This window comes from Apteryx rowi, unplaced genomic scaffold (genome assembly GCF_003343035.1).
Source record: "Apteryx rowi isolate R43461 unplaced genomic scaffold, aptRow1 scaffold_254, whole genome shotgun sequence".
NCBI lineage: Eukaryota > Metazoa > Chordata > Aves > Apterygiformes > Apterygidae > Apteryx > Apteryx rowi.
The window spans coordinates 902,501-919,848 of NW_020448908.1; the positions used below are offsets into that span (position 1 = coordinate 902,501).

General features: G+C 40.8%; 1 protein-coding gene across 5 annotated transcripts; it reads right to left on the reverse strand.

Moving 5' to 3' along the window:
• Positions 1 to 3,097: 3,097 nt before the first annotated feature.
• HAUS8 (HAUS augmin like complex subunit 8) lies at positions 3,098 to 17,283 on the reverse strand. 5 transcript variants are annotated; one of them, XR_003253723.1, is made up of 15 exons: positions 16,903 to 17,283; positions 16,467 to 16,537; positions 16,336 to 16,391; positions 15,915 to 16,020; positions 15,096 to 15,209; positions 14,456 to 14,538; positions 13,739 to 13,810; positions 13,066 to 13,224; positions 11,912 to 12,053; positions 10,983 to 11,124; positions 9,797 to 10,164; positions 5,999 to 6,213; positions 5,339 to 5,440; positions 4,836 to 4,946; positions 3,098 to 3,632 (listed from the first exon to the last, which is right to left on the reverse strand). XR_003253723.1 is itself a non-coding variant. In XM_026067133.1 (11 exons), exons 1-11 carry the CDS (start codon positions 17,091 to 17,093, stop codon positions 10,044 to 10,046), a joined length of 1,257 nt encoding a protein of 418 aa, XP_025922918.1. In that variant the 5' UTR covers positions 17,094 to 17,283; the 3' UTR covers positions 9,309 to 10,043. The 5 variants fall into 5 exon arrangements, 3 of the variants coding, with proteins under 3 accessions (XP_025922918.1, XP_025922919.1, XP_025922920.1); XR_003253724.1 differs by lacking the exons at positions 3,098 to 3,632; positions 4,836 to 4,946; positions 5,339 to 5,440; positions 5,999 to 6,213 and adding an exon at positions 6,273 to 6,291; XM_026067133.1 differs by lacking the exons at positions 3,098 to 3,632; positions 4,836 to 4,946; positions 5,339 to 5,440; positions 5,999 to 6,213 and having other exon boundaries at positions 9,309 to 10,164.
• Between the last annotated feature and the right edge of the window lie 65 nt (positions 17,284 to 17,348).

Below are 17,348 nucleotides of genomic sequence, written 5' to 3' on the forward strand. Positions count from 1 at the left end.
TCCTGACAGCGTGCACCGGGGGCGGGGGCCGGACCGGGCTCCGCRCCGCGCCGCGCCGCCGCCCGCTCCCCCGGGGGAACCCAGGTGCGCGGCCCGCGGGCTCCCTGCTCCAGCCGCCGCTCCTCACCTTCGCCATCCTCCCCGCCGCCCTGACAGCCTAAGCCCCCCCCGCCCCGAGGGCTGCTCTCCTCCTGCCCCAGCTCTCCGGCTTCCTTCTGCCCCCGAAGGTGCCCACGTCTCTCGCTCAGAGCTATATAAGCCAAAAGCTCCGGTTCCTAAAGGTCCTGTCAACTTGGACCAGGGCACAGCATCTCCCGCATGGGCTGGTCCCATCAACTGAGCTTTAGCACTCGGGGGACTCCACCGAGCACTGCCAAAGAACCGCTTTCCAGCTCAAAAACCAGTGCCAGGATTGTTGCTACTCTGTCCTCCTCCATCCCTAGGCCCTAGCCTGTCCATTCCCATCCCGCGATCCCAGCCAGCGGTTCCAGGGGGTTGGGACAGGAGAGGGAGCTCTCGCTACACCAGTCGGACACAGAGGGTGCGGTGTGAGAGCAGAGCTGACCCAAACCAGGGCAAAGCAGGGAACTTGGCCTTTATCTCCTCACTTTTCACTTTCCTCTTTAATTTTATCCTACCTTATCCATTTTATCCTAGTTCTTAACACGCTGTGTATGCTATACATCACTAGCAGTCCACCCTCTAGTGTCTTTAGCTAGCTCTCTAAGGCAAAGTTGTTCTTGTACACAAGAAGTTGTGCAAAGATCACTCAGAAGGAAATTATTAAAAAAAGTCCCTCTTGTGGCTAGTCTTTAGTGGGAAGATGTAAAAGCAGATCATCCATACCCAGAACAGCAGCAGTGATGCAGGCCGACAGAATAAATGCCGTGCCTCTATATGTAACTATCAAGGGGATGATTCCTCCAACCCTTGCTGGAGAAGACCCAGGCAAGCTGGGATTGCAGATGCGCCTCAACAGAGCTGAGCTCTACCCCCAGTAATAAACAAAAACCCTTGATATATTTTTGTAGTTAGAATTACATTTTTTCCAGTACTATAAACTTGGCTTAAAAGATAACTAGGAAAAGAAGGGATTTTGTAAAATTTCTCTTTTCTCAGCCCAGTTATTTGAATCTCAGTTCTGTGTTTTCTAAAAATCAGTGATATGGAGCCTGACATTTAATTTAGTAAAAATACAGTTCTCTATACAAAAGTCAACTTGGTAGTACACCAAAGGCCCTTTTCTTCCAGATTCCGACAAGCAAAACAGCTGATGGGGTTGATAAAGTTACTAAATTTTAAAGTTACTTTTCCCTCTCTCAAAATTATTTCAATTGCCATATATTTTAGTAGAGTCATTACCAGTTAACACATTTTCTGCAAGGCAGCCTCCGCCCTGAAAATACAGTCAAAGTAGTGACGTTTCCCTGACTATTTCAGAATAGGACTTAAGAGACTGATCAGTCCACAGTCAGGAGAGCAACAAAATGCTGCCTAATTTTTTATCTTGTTTGACATTTACACTGATTTTAATGACTTCTACAAAAAAATCACTAACTCAATAACTAGATCATCTTCAATAATGGGTAACACTGCTAGATGTAGCTACATTTTCCTGCTTAAAGCCAATGCTAAAACAGCACTGTCCCAGGATTTGTGGAGAGGTATAACAAGCCTAGAAAACGAGGGAACTTATTTTGTTGATAAAAAAAAGATAAACAGACTGGGGCTTGAAAAAAGGTGCTTATCACCTGAAAATTCTTATACCAGACAACTTAAAAACTGTAACGAGCTTTGCAGAATACAGTCCTTTCAATTTGAGACTATTTTTTAGGATTGGACAATAAAAGTCATAGACAAGTAGGTTTGGGAGATTTTAAAGAAATTATCTAGTCCAACCCCTTGTATTAAGACATAAATACATACATGTAGACTGACCATCCCTGACAAATGTTTGTCTACAGATGCTGTTTTCAGAGTTGTCCTCTCTAATTGTCAAGAACAGGGTGGAATATTGAATAAATTCTATTCAATATAATAAAAAAACCTCAGAATTATGCTCTCACTGCTGAACAAGAGGTTTTTAAAGATTGCTCATCACCTTGGGAAAGGTTATTTTTATTTATTTTTAATAGAATTTTTCTAGCTATAGCTCATATGTGGGAGGAGTTGCAGAATGTCTTGGAGCAGCTTTCAGCTTTTAATATTATGTAAGCTGAATCCATTTTGCTTGCTGCTGTGCTATTGAAGCACAACTGTTCCTCTCCTGCTCACTTCATTGCTCATGTGTCTTCACATGACAAAACAACGCCATGAGAGCTACCAGGGGACTCTTTTGTTTGTCTAAAATTGAAGACACGTGCAAGAAAGCATGAAGTCAAAAAGAGGCCCTCCTAACACATCTTTTCTCTCTGTCCTTAAAGTATATAGGGTTTTTTCTCTGATCTCCCATTCCTCAAACAACACACAACTGTAGTCTGATGTTACTATTACTCTTTTACTAGGAGTTAGTTTTAGCTATGATGGTCAAGGATATAAGTGAGGCAATATCAGTAAGGATAGATAATATTTTGTTAGACTATGTTAATTAGTCAAACAACACATACTACCTCTCCCCACAAACCTTGCACTAGTACTCTTCAGGGTGATGTCAGTTCAATTGACATTACACTGTTTTTATGGGAAATTAAATATAATGCCATTCAATCTTTTTAAGAGCTTGTTTTTTTCTACACATACTAATTTTATGTTTCTCCATACTAAATGCAACTGTGACACACAGTTGTAATTGTAACTTACTTGCACCAATTCTGTCAAACCTAGGTTGCATTTCAGTTTGATATTTTTGATTAAAAAAACCACTGGGTTTTGTAACACAGATTAGCCTTTGAGACTCAACTAGGAATGGAAATAGCTAGTGTCTAAATTGAAGTGAGTTCTTCTATACTGCTGCATTCTCCTGAGTTAAATCAAACTCATTTAAAATTTAGAACTATAGAGATCATTCCCAAGCAAACCAGCTAAACTTAATGAGAAGCAACTTATGAGAAGGTACACTAAAAAGGGAATTCCTTTATTAAAACAAACTGGACTGAAGCATGCACAGATAAAGCAAAACTTTGTAATTCCAAATTCTTTTTCAGCTTCACTGTTTTCTCAGAAACATCCATATAGCCCTCTATGCCTCAATTTTCCTATCTGCAAAGTAGCTAATGTTAGCCTCCTTCCTAGGGGTAATATTGAGAGCACTTTGAAAGCCTTCAATTAAAGGCAATAAGGAGGGCAAAATGAAAATAAAACACCTCATTCTCATACTGTAGCCACCTACAGCTGATGCACAACACCTCAACAGCTGCCATTATCAGTACAATGACTTTGATACTAGTCCTACAGATTGGGTAAATTTTGAGTGAAACAGTATCATGTTTTCAAAAAATAGTTATTGTTATGCTTATCCCAATCACCCACACCTGAATACAGGACAGACACGCAAATGGCTCCTTACAGACTCTTGGGCCCAAGATCTAGGAGGCTGGTACCACAAAAACTCACTGCAAAGTGCCACTAAACATCCATTCGGTAGTCATCCAAATCAGTACACATTCATCTTTGAAAAACCTCTGGGTACGGACCTGGAAGAAGCAACATAATCCAGCAATGCGTTGAGGTATGTAGCAGAGCATATTTCTAAGGTGGAGCTCCATCATATTCATTGCAACACTAAAACATTTTTGAATACTAAACAGTATGTTTCTACCTTTCAGAAAACACAGCTAGAAGTTACCACTATTTGGAGTACAGCCTTTCTTTCTTGTCATCATTTTTTTTAAAGGGTTTTTTTTGTTGTTGTTGGGGTTTTTTTAGAATTAAGGATTTTCCATTTGATAGTTACTGACCATAAGAAATATCAGACAATTACAGTCCCTAATTAAAAAATTTTCTTTTGATATTTACTATAAGAAATACCAGGCAATTACAGCCTCTAAAGACTGCAAGCTGTCTTCTAATTATGAAAGCATGTGCTATCCTGTAAATAAGGCTAGAATCAGCTTGGTCTGAAAAAAGGAGGCTTTAGATATCATTTCAAACTATTTAGTTACTGAAATGGAATTTTCTGTGCCTGCCAAAATGAATCCTATTCAGTGTGATGCAACAGGTGTTGGAATTCCAGCAGCCGCCTGCAACCCACATCTGGTAATGGTTAGGAGTTTAAAGGAAGTTCTGTAAGAACTGCTTATGTATAAAAACTATTCATCAGTCAAATCTATGGGCCATATTCAGCCACCGCTTGCACTGTGCATAGTTCAGATTTTTATGTCGTTTACAAAAACCGGAATTCTGCTCCTCATGAAATTTTAGGAATCTCAGGCACTTGTCCAGGTCGAAAGTGTGTGTGGGATTCGTGTGACTATACTGGTGAGTCAGAGAGGTGAGGGAGAGCCTGTAGTTATAGAACAAGGTGTGAATACATCTGAATCGTACAAACAGTCAGCATATAAATTAGATCTATTCAAAACCATTCACCTCATCATTTTTCTCTTGAGAAGAGTTTTTCCCCATGTCCATTCCACTAGTGAACAAATTAAACTACACATGCAACAATTATCAGATAGGTACTGGTCAAACAATAACAGTAACACTATGCTCCAAAAAAACACTAATCCTTGAGCACTGCTATACCCAGTTGTGCCTCCTTTTGTGCCTGTCCCTCCCCAAATAGGTTTGAATCCATAAGATTACTCAAAAGAATCAAGCGTTAGGATCATGCCCTTAATAATTTATCCATTCTTACCCTAACCCCAGTGCACAGCCTCAGCATGAGTGTTATCACTAACCTGTCACAGAGATGTCCAGGCCCAAGATCACAGTAAGGCAGAGGTGGTGATGAATATTCACGTATTTAAAGATTTTGGAAACACTTGCACATATTGTATTAAAAAAAAATGCTGCAGGTAAAAATAGAGCTATTAATGACTTATTCCTGCTGTTAAATCCTGTACTCACCAGATTTCAACAGAAGGTAGGTGAGAAAGTGGGACAAGTAGTTCATCATCAGCTTTAGGGAAGCCACAATCATTATTTCCCCTCCCTCCCAATGGAAAAACATGTGTCAGTCATTCCATATTCTGGGACAAGAATAAGGTCTTAGTTAATTTTTACAGTACCATATTCATGGCAAAAAAAACCACACCTACTTCTTTAACTGCTAGTTTTGTTCTCCCTTTTTTTGTGCTTCTGTAAGTCTCCTTTCTGTTAGCCAAACATAGATATCTACTGTAGAAACTGCTAACTGCAAAGTAAGCATCCTACTGGCTTTGCCGTACTAACCCAAGCTTACCAGCAATGAAGATAGTGTCTTTTTACAGAAACTACAACATCAGCTCTGATACAGACTGGTAGAAACAAGAGTGATCCCTTCCTCCTGGGAATACAAACATCTCTAGAACAAAATTACAAGGAAGAGTTAATTAAAGAGCATGTTCAAAATAACAATATAATCTGAGCAGCACATAATGATATTGAGAATACGATTATTATATAGCTCTGACAAAAATGCCTATTACTCATCCACAGAACAGGAGAAACAACTTTCAGTGTAATACTATATTTCAAATTCTTATCAAATGACTGAAATAGTACTAAGAAACCATTAATACAGGCAGATACTCATTTAGAACAGGAATGTGCTTAATCAGAAGCAAGTGGCTGTCATTAGGGCATTTAATAAGAAATTGCTTTTTAGTTTTCTATTATAATGAATTGTAGCTTGCTACAGGCTCCACATACAACTGATGTAATAGAAGTCGTGCATGGTCGTAGCATTTGGTGGAAGTTTTATACACAAATTATAAGGGACCTAGAGAGGTTGTGGAATCTCCACTCAAGACTATTCTGCAAACGAAGTCCTCCATTCTTGTGCTTGCTTTACAGACCACACACAAATGCAGTGGAGGAAACAATCTGAAATTATTTCTGTGAGTTGAACAGGAATGCTCACATAATCACTGGAAATGCTCTTAATTGGTGTGGCTCAGTGGTGCCATTCAGAACTGTTAGATCCTCTGCCGCTGTGGAACTCTTTTCATGTCCTGGCAATCACAGTCCAGCCAGAAGTTTGTTTATCATGTTCAGTATGAGTTTCCGGATGTCCAACAAAGTAGTATTTACTCCAAGGCAGGGAAGACTGCAGTAATCCAGTAAGTTCTCATTAGCCTAAAATGCAGAAACATCTGCTGGGGTCATGAGCCGCTTGCTTGCTGTTGATGAACAAAGAATCAGCTCCATTTGCAGCTAGTGTGAACAAAGAATTAGAGTGTTGGGGGCTGGTGGTCAAGAGACAAACAGGCTTCAATTATCTCCTGGGCTGCAGCTCCACTATAGCACACCACAGGCAAGCAGGGATGCTCCCTTATGTTGACCCCTGGTGACCCTATCACAGAGAGCACAGGAACTGCATCAAAACACCACTGACTCAGCCCTTCTGAGCTGCTGTCAAGACAGGCAATACCAGAGTAACTCAGAGAAAGTGGTCAGACCTTTCCAAGATGCACCAGAATCCAAGCAGGGCAATCTGCACAATGCAAACTTAGTTTAAAATGATCTTTGCCAATCGCCTTCTAGACAACTAATGACAGAGTTTTGCAGAAGATAAATATCTGCATATCTGTGCCGCCCCCCCCCCCCCTTTCCCACTCAGCATTCTCAGTCTTCCCCCTGCCCAGGCTCTCAGAGCTGGTTGGCTTGTTTTACAACTGTCTTCACTTTTTGGAAGAAAATAGAAACCAAACAAGCTAACAAAAACCTTAGGGCACACTGCTGCTAACATTTGGACAATATGAGCTTCTGGCCTGAAGGATGAATACATAGATACTAAGTACTGCACTAGTTCAGACAGAACAAGCCTTAATGTACATTGATACAAGGGAAACGTTCTTAATTCTTGGCACAAAAGAAAAGAGAGACCAATAACCAGAAGAAAGAGAGGTCTATATTATCACTCTTAAGCTGTTCAGGATTCCTACCAGATTCAGAGCTTTTAAGATATGTAACATGTCCAGAAAATAAGTGGAAAATATAAAATAAATGGCATCATATCTGTTTAGCCCCTGCTCCAGTGATCCTGCAGTCTTTTTTTTGTTTTTTTGTCTGTACAGTGTTAAATGACAGCATTTAATGCCTATGAAGAAATAAAAAAGTGTTTTTGACTATTTTAAAGTGGAAGAGCCTAAGAGCCAAAATGAAGCCACTTAGAACTAATATTCAGGAAAATCAAAATGGTAAAGACTCAGTTCAAAATCCTTCCCTAGACAGGCTGAGCTGCTTTATCTAACACTTGTTCTACCATCTGTACAAAGACTTATTCAAGCGTTCAGCTTAAGGAAAAGAATGGCCAGAACATTCAGATCAAGCTACTGTCTATTACTCTTCTGAAACACATCCCTGAGCACTGTTTTGTGCATGCAGTTGGCCTTTAGCTCCTTTAACTGTAGACTCCCACTTTGCCTTAGGCTTGTGCAGATGATGACTGCCACCTGCAGCATCAGGGATGAACTACTGCACCAAAAAATTTAGAGCCTCTAATTCTGACCACCGTGAGCAGAGCTCCCTGCACACCTTTCTTCAGGGGAGGGAACGAATAGTGTATTCCACTTCACAGTATCAATGCAGACATAACACTTCAATAGCTTATAAAATGATCAGGGTGAAAAAGTCCTGAAGGAAGCTGAAACTACCTAAGACCTCTTCCAGCCCTCTCCAAATTACTGGGCAAAAGGGTTTACATAACATTATCAAAATCTGAGCATGCACATTTATTCTTTAGATAGAAACTATGTCCCTGAGATCAACTACACATTTAGAAATAAAAGTACTTCTAAAAAATTTGTATTGTTCTCTGTTGCTTAAGTAATATTTTGGTGTATATATACACTATAGTATCTTAAAGGTGGAAAAAAATCACTTGACTGAAGAGCATATGTTTAATTTAGGAGTCAAGTATTTCCTAAAACTAGTTTTTTTTTTTTTTTTTTGAACAGTAATCACAGAAAGGAATGAGTTCTAACATCATGAAATTCTAGGAGAAACACTTCTGCCTTGTGTCTGTGCAGAGGCAGAATTATCAGAACAGTATACTTTTTTATTACGTCCCTCTCCTGTCAAATTTAAGAACCCTCTTAATTTTCTAAATACAGTTTGAGTGTCAGAATGACACTTCTGATGAGCAGGTTAAAGGCATGAGGACAAACTGCCTAGAAATTACCCTAACTTAGGAAAACACAGCTGCCTGACCAGGGGTTTCATTATATACGAACCTTTCTATTGCGAGTTCCAGCCAGGGAGGAAAAAACAAACAAAACAAAAAAACCCAGCTTGTTACTAACCCAAGAACTGACTGCTTAGCAAAGCTCCCCATCCTGTGGCCAACTTCGTAGGTGCAACTTATGGTCCTGACCAGGACTAGGATCCTGCCATTTGCAGCTCCTATGATTCATGGCCTGAATGACAGCACACAGGTGAACTATTGGGTGCTGTTCACCCAACACATTTGAGGAAAAGATATCAGATGAATATCTTAAAATTACTTGCTGCCCTCCAACTGGTCCATGGATAAATTGCTGTGAATAGCAACACTGAAACTATACACAAGGAGAGTCTTAATAGCTATCGACTTCTCATATAGTACACTGCACACCTTACTGATGCAGTTACTATAGCTTAATTTAATCCTATTTTTAAATAAGAGGAGACAGGATCTAGTTAGACCCTTAGAACCAGCAATAAAACCTGAAACATTTAAAAAGTTTAAGAATACTTCAAAGAGTGCAAGGGGAATGCTCCAAACATTTTTTTGAGCAGGCAAAAAAGGCTGATAGACCCAGCTGAAGCCAGAAACATACGAGTATGTGAACAATACAAAGCAGAGGTTTTGAAAAACCGTCACAGAAAGGTTCCATGGGTACCTAATATGGGATACATGTTTTTCAGACAGCTACACACATTCCACTTATGAAAATGGAAAGTGTGTTGGGGGTGGAATGCCACATTTGGCATTATGTTCATAACAGATATTTTCTGCTTCTCATCCAGGCATTTACTCAGTATTTAGGTTAGAGGTTTCTCTCCACATTCACAATCTTCTGGTCTCAGCACTTTGGGTGCCAGTAGGACACAGCTTGCCATTCGGACTAGTTAATGCCCATAAACCCATCAGTGTATATATTGTGTAGTATTAGCCCTGTACGAGCCCAGATAGAAACAAAAGCTTCTGCAGGAGATAAATGAAAATATTCAAAAATGAAGGCTATTAATACAGCAGTGAAAGACAATTTTTATTACAAAATGAAATTAAAGAGTCCTTAAAAAGAAGGTGTCAGGTTAATATGAAAACATGTCAGTTTTTAATAATTTGTTTCCAAGACAATTAGGCGATAAAATACCAAATTCTTCACTGTCGCAAGTGATCAGATTCCTCCCATTCATCAGCCTCACTATTAGCTACCCATATAGCTTTTCCTCTTGGCAAATAAAGAAACAAGGGACAATTAGAGTTCCTCCAGAAGTTGCTCAATGAGCGATCAATGCTCATGCTGTATAAACCTACAGATCTCCTAACCAGATCAGCAAATGCACAGTACCACATGCACAATTCCATATCTATATTCTGATATGTTGCCCTTTAAGGAACCCTATTTTGGAAAGAGACGCAAGTCAGTGCACTTGAAGCCAGATACAAGATGGTAAAACAAGAAGAGTACGTAGGCAGTATTTGCCAAGAATAGCATTTCTTAATGTTTACCTTTCAGTACTGTCACGGAGAAAATGACAAAGAAGGTGCCACCAGGAAATGAGAAATTTACATCCGAAAAAAGACGTTTCCTTACAGGACAGCGTGCAGAAGAGATCTTATATTAGTTTAGTCATATATGTTGCAGGTTTCATATTCTGGTATTGTTGAAAAGCTGGACAAGTCACATGTTTAAACAAGAAGTAAAAAGACAACAAGTCTGTTGGCACTGATTTAGTACCCGCCCATCAGTAAAAATTTAGTTGAAGTACCAACGTTTCACAGCATCTAGTCCGTGGTTCTCTTCGCATATTCTTTGGTTATGCAGAGAAACTTCTTTACTTACTTCAAATGACAGGTTCTGCACTTGTGTGAAGCTCCTAGAACAAACCAAGCAGGCTAAATCAGTTACAGTGGAGGATCATAACTTCCGCTTACCCGCAAAGACCACGTACCTGGAGATTCACAAGATTCTCCTACTCTATAGCCACCAGAAGAAAAATGTAAATTAAGAATTTGCTTCTCAATGGCAAGAATTTGGAGAAGAGGAAGGGGAAGTTTGTAGTACAGGGAGATAGGTGTCTGAGTTCAGGGTCTATCAGCCTTCAAAGATTTTAGTTGTAGCCTCTTCTTCAGGAAGGGAGGAAAGAAAGTTTATCATATTACATCTCTTTCTCATGCTCTCAGTGATATTCCATATTTGTTGACACTATATTCAGAGAAGAAAACTTTCTGGGCTCTTTGTACCTTCTCAGAGATGATGTCCAATACAGAGGCAAAGTGCATGACTTGATAGGGAAGAAAGGAAAAGCAAGGCTACAGTCATATTTGTACAATTATTCTTTAAGACTGAGTGCTTCTGGATCACTTTTCTGTCTCCTGGAGTTCTCCACTCTTATATATTTGCACTTTACTCGGGCTACCCTTGCTCACTGAAATTCTCAGCAAAGCATCAGAGACATCACACTGAAGTGACTTTTTCAGAATACGCAAACAAGAAAAAACATCTTCCCTTTGACTTTTGTGTAGATGAGGGTAAGGACAGAAATATGGCTGCCTGCTACAAACAGAATTGAACCTAGTGCTACAATTCTCTCAATTAACCCTCCAATACTCATGCTGAATTTGAAAGTTGAGATCTGTAGGTTTGCTCTGAATATTGAGTTGGAGAGTCTTTTCACCCTATTCTTGTAAATACCTTTGAAGCTCTTTATCCAGTTCCTGAACGACTTCTTTAAGCTCTTTCAGTACAGTGGGTGCTTTTGCATCTTCTTCTGCACAGTTAGGTGTAACTTCTGCCAGAAGCTCCTGTGTGACAGTTAAATGCTTTTGCAGTTCGTCTACAATATAGGAGATATTAAAAACATTACTCAAATGCACAGTGACATCAATTAATGTAAGACTGCTCAACAGCTGAATAGTTGGAGTAACCAGAGACAAGTGAACCAGATATTGGAAAACTACTGTTTGCTCAGCATTCACAAATACATAATGAAAAAATTATGAAAGCCAAGTTATTGAGTTAGGAAGACTAACTGCAGCAAGAGGTTATTAAGATCCACTTTCTTGATGCTAGACAGACCAACAGTTAGAAAGTTTATAAGTTTTTGCACAGACTTCAGTACAGTCTTATTAAGCAGTCTGATTCAAGACATCATGCAATATACTTAAGCTCTAGCTTTACAGAAAACACAAGCAAGTCTTTCCACATGGTTATATCCCTCAAACACAAACAAATAAAGATCAAGATATTACAACTGTACAACTTGTATATGAATTAGGAACAAGAAAGGAGAAAGAGGAATGGGAAAGATACAGTTAAAAAAAGAAAAAGATACAGAAACTTGCTAAAAGAAAATATAACAACTGCCCTAACTTAGAAACCATTTTTCCTGCTACCAGATAAAAATCTTGAACATGTACGCCTAAGTGGTTAAACAGAGACAAGAATTATTCACAGCAAAACATGTGGCTAATTTTGCAGCCCAGTGTCCACACAGACTGCAAGAGCAGCACACAAAATTCATCCAATGGCTATAAATAAATCCAGCAATAACAACGTAAGAATTTTAGCACATTGAAAAACACTATTTGTGAAAGTAAATTTGAAAATTCAAGTTTTCCTACCCAGATATGTTAGCGTATCTCCCTCTATGTGTATATTCTTCACAGGTAATTCATGTCTAGTGGCATCCAGGGAAGCTGCAAAGCTTTTATATTGCTCTTTAAACTGTTCACAAACAGGAACAAGGGGAGCAAGTACTTCCATCTAAAAAGGACACATGATGAACTAACACTTCATCACAATGAAGCCATGTTAGCAATACAGTGAGAAGGCATGAGCTGGTTTATATCCCTATAGATTGTGATTCAAGTCTGGTTCAGCACAGAAAAAAATAAGTACCACCACTTTGAAATGTTCTTTGACAGAAGAATTCAAGAAGTTTGTGGTATGTTACTCCTATTCTACTGTTTAAAAGGTTTTTTATCCTATCACCTCAAAATACCAAGGTCAATGCCAGTTTCCTTGTCGCTGTAGTTCAGAAGTGTTAGAAATGTAGCAGGCAAAATGTTTTGCCTTTGATCTTTGGATTGCAGATATAGTGTATCCCCCAAGAGACAAAAAATCTTCATTGTTTAATTTTTGCAAACTGCAAATCTGCAATGCATATTTGTTAAAAGCAAACAAAAGTTTAGCTTTTAAAATTAATTATTCCCAGCAATACTATCCTTTCAATTTGACACAATAAAACTAACAAAATACTGAGAAAGAGGGGAGGCTTTAGCTTCTAAGATCATCTATTATTAAGAAAATTATTAGAAACTTGTCTTCTTACAGCCAGGCCAGAATTACTGTTGTCTAACATATAAAAACAAGACAGATAAAGGGCAGAAGGTGTTCACCTCTCAACTAAGGGTTAGCATCTCGGCTCTAGACATAACTGTAATTGCATAACTGCAGGATGTTCATGTGGTTTTAAGCCACTTGTCTCTTCTGCATGAACTGTAAGCTGCTCTGGCAACCGGTGCACTATTGCTCCCCCTTGCCTAACAGCTCTAACTTCTCCTTCCTGCCTATCCACAAGGGACAGCAAAAAAAAAAAAAAGCAACACAGGCATTTGTTTAGGTTACTAGAGAGCATAACATGCCACAACAGGAAGTAGGCATTTGAGATGCATAAAATTCTATACCAGCAGGCCACAGAAACAGAAATCTGTCTGAGGAAACATAACAGAGCTTGTTTAAACATAGGGGAAGCAAGACTTGTAATAAAGCCTACCTGTTTATTTAATACATCTTCAAGTTTCTGTTCTTGCTCTTCAAGCAAGAATTCACGCTTCAACTCATACAGCTTTTGCTGTTGCCTCTCCTTTTCTTCACACAACATTAGCAAGTTTTCTTCTGCTTTTTCCTCCAGCTGGGCAAGATTTTTTCCTGCCTAGTAAATCCAAAAATATTCATAACTAAAATGATGCTACATCTAAGTAATTAACATATTCTGAAGTAGCACATGAAAGCCTCAGATTCAAGTTCAAATAGCCTCAATTAGGGAATTAGAGACTTCATGCAATGGGCACAGTACCTTTTAGTTAAAGCCACTCCATCTTCTCCCCCCACCCCTGCTGATATCTTTTGTAAAGGAAAATTATACGTATTCAGCATTGAGTGAACAAAGTAATTGCTACACCCTTGAAACACAAACACTCTCACCTCCAGTCTTCCTAAAACTTCTGCACCCTCCACCCATTTCATGAAGAACTGGCATCAGTCTAACGAACAGGCACAGAATTCACTCCAGGGGAATTTTCAAAGCAAGTTGTACAGTTCCACAGTCATAAATACATAAAATCATAAAAATCTAACTTTTATGGATCAGAAAGCACAGAAGAACTTGATAGAAAAGAAATCAGGCAGCTCTTCCATATCTGAATTACCAAATACTTGACTCTCACCTTTACTCTTAGGTAAGTTAAAAGCAGCGTCTGAGATGCCAGCCATTCCTTCAGAACATCAGAATCAGATTTCTTAAAAAAAAAAAAAAAAAAAAGCTCAATTTCAGTATTTAAACAATTATTTTTTCAGCATTCAAATAAATTATTGGAAATCTAATTTGTGCCCAGAATCAGCGTTATCAACAACTGTCAGCTGTATGAAGAAAGTTTGGATTTTTAAACATTGCATGTTAACTAAAGATACCTTAGCCAGCTTATTTATTCATCGCCCTGCCACTTTTCATAGCACTTTCAGCAGATGTTCAAAACACTTGTAGAGAACTTGAAGTTTCAGTGCTATGTTGAATGCACTGCTGTTACAAAGCACTTCAGAATTCGGTTTAGTCACTGTTAATTTTCCAGTGAAAAAGTGTCAGAAGACATTTAAAGATAATAGGATAGCATTAAAAAGTATGGACAGGAATACAAGAAGAACTGACTTGAACAAATGCTTCAACTAGAGCAGACTCTCTGTCACAAGAGGTGGAAGCAAAACTTCAGCCTGTGTTGTTGAGATTTATATGTGTTCTACTAGCAGTAGAACAGATCTACTATCTGACTTCTGCCATAAGGCTTTACATCATCTTGGAAACCTTAACTTTTGTTACCAAGATAGAGACAAAATACTCATTTGGCACATTTCAAAATAAATATTTAAGATAAAGCAGTGAGACTCACCGCATTCCGCTCTTTTCCACTTGTCCTTGTACCTGTTTTGCAAACAGACTTTRAACTAGGAGTCTTTTTGAGGAGACTTTTGTCTGTATCAGAACAAGAGAGATGTTATTACTCCTTTTTCCCCCAAATGCATGAAGCAAGACAACATACCATCAAGTTCAAAGGCAAAGAGAAATTCAAAGTAATTATGTGTTTCAGTAAAAGACTTGAGCTCTGTTTCTGGCTCTGATTATAACTCACAAGAAGATGTGGCTCATACAAGCATTTTATACTGATATTCAGCTTTACGTGACAGTTACAGATAGATGTGGTACTTTTTTTTTTTATTTAAAGAAAAACAGAAGGGCTGATTAAAACCCATCTGTTGCAGAAACAAAGATTTGAGGGTGCTTTGTTCTTTAATATTACATCTCAAACAGAAAAAGAGAACCCAAAAGATATTCAAAATCAAGAGGTTAATTTAATCTCCAAAGACCTCAACRCCTCTGCTTAATGATGCTTATTTAAAAATAAGATTTGCCTTATTCATCTTTAACAGTATCTTCACATGAATACAATACAGCATGAGYGTTACTGATAATGAAGTTATAGTATAATAAACTAAAAATAACAAAACAAAGTGAATTTGAGTAGAGCTTACCATTAATAGCTGAAAGATCAAGGTCAGGTCGAGTAATTTTATCTTCACCTAATAAAGTGGATTGTAAATCACCTTTCTCAAAACTGCTCTGATTTAATGAACGAGTGACAGCACCTGTAGAAAGAAGCTGCTGTCAGACTAAAATAACTAGAACAGATTCTGCACAAGTTTACAATTGTATATTCTTTCACTAAGATGTGGCAACTTCATGGGAACTTTTATACGTTTACTTCATATACACCATTTGTATAGCTTAAAGTAGTTCAGAACTTATCCTCAAACATTTCACAGCTCAGCAATAGCACTTAAGTGTGAAGAGCAAATCAGGATTTTCATGCTAAGTTATGGTCTCACCAGAACATTCTTCTGCAATTCTTGCAAAAGAATTAAAAAAGGACAGCTTTGCAGATAGTTATGTGTTGAGGGACTTGTGGTGTTTTACACAGGGTTTATTGTGAAGATTAAAGAAAAATCTGGGGCAACAATGAGGCCATACTGAAACAATAGTCCAAAGTTTTGCAGACAAGGTAAGAGAGATACTTATTCTAGACAACTCAGTTCTTAATTATTCAATTCTAGATTAGTTTTGTATGAGAAAGTCATGACAAGAATTTAATGCACTTCAGTTCACAGCTCCTAATGCCACATCAAGTTCATGCACCTTAATTCTCCTTGCATACATCTTCATAAAAACTAGCAGTGGTAAAAGTAATATGAAACATCAGCTCTTAAAGACATTTTCTGAGTTGTTAGGAGTTCCACRGATAGGAAATAAAGGTCCTCAAAGAACAGCTTTTAAATTCTTCTGGCAAAACCTACCAGCAGAAGTCTTGCATTTCTGAGGAAGAACTGATCTGCTTTGTAGGCTCCTTCCTTTTTCAGATGGTTTAGCAGTAGAAGTTGTAAAAGAATTTGCTGAACTATCCTGACAACCAAGAAACAGATAAGACTGAACACAAGCAGCAATAACAAGCAGTAATATTATTTTACTTCTCTTTGAATGATGACAAATAAACAACCACTATCCTAGGGCATCTTGGTGCTTTGCAAATCAGCTGAGTAGAGTCTTAAGTTCCCATCCCAGTCTGTATCTATTTGCCAATGAATAACGGCTCCCTCACAGCCCTAGCAGAGCTGTCTTTTATTTAAATCCCGCTTCCAGAAGTCCAAACCGCCGCCTGGGACCTTTTCTAGCCTTCGCTGAGAGACCCCAGAGCCCCGCAGCGAGGCGCTTAAGTACCTTTTTGTTTTCCTTCTTATCGTACTGCAGGTAGCGAGACTTCACGACCCTTCCTCCTGGAAGAGAGGCGGGGAGGGGGGTTAGGCCAGGCCACCCGCCTCAGCGGGCCGCCCCCCTCGCCCCGCGCCTACCTTTCCGCTTCTTCCCGGACGCCTCGCCGCCCGCCGCCACGGAACCGGAGCTGTCCGTTAGCGCCGACACCCTGCAAAGGCAGAGCGGGAGGTGAAAACGCCGGCGAGGGCGGCGGGACCCGCCCGCTCCCTCCTTCCCTCCCTCTCTCCCTCCCTCACCCGCCGGCCGCCTCAGCCGCCATCGCCTTCGAACCGCCCGCGCAGGCGCAGCACCGCCCCCGCCCCGCCCCAGCGGCGGGAACGTCGCGCGCCCCCCGGCGGCGCGGAGGGGCGACGCAGGCCACCGCACACCAACGGCCGCGCCCCGCCCCACGCTGCCCCGACGGGGCAAAACGGTCGCCTCACGCGAAGGAGAGGGGGGGGATCCGGGGGGGGGGGTGCAGCCCCCCGGGCTGGGCCTGCACACGGGGGCCACGGGCCCCTTGGAGCTGCCTACGAGCCGAGGGAGCCCGACATCTGCTGCCTTTGCGCCGGGCCTCCCGGGGGAGTCGGCGGTGCTTTTCGGTGGCCGAAGCCGGTGAATCTCCAGGCCGAGTTCGGGACCTCGCGGGCGGCCCCCGCGCCCTGGCGAACCGCTGGAGAAGGGCGGCGGGCGCCGGCAGCGCCGCTCGCAGCCAAAGGCAGCATAGGGCTCCTTCGGTTTTCACAGGAATCCGCCCGCTTCCGCTTCCCACCACAGGGCACTGGCTCGGAAGGCGCCCGGCTGCCGCCCGCTCCCGAGCTCTGCGAGAAGCCGCCGGCGGGGACGAGGCCGAGCACAACCCACCGCAGCCGCAAACGCCGCTTCGCGCCTCCCGCCCCGGCGCCTCATGGCCGCGGCGGGCGGGGGAGGGGTGAGCGCATGCGCAGCGCGCGCGCGGCGCTGAATGGGCCGCCGCCCTG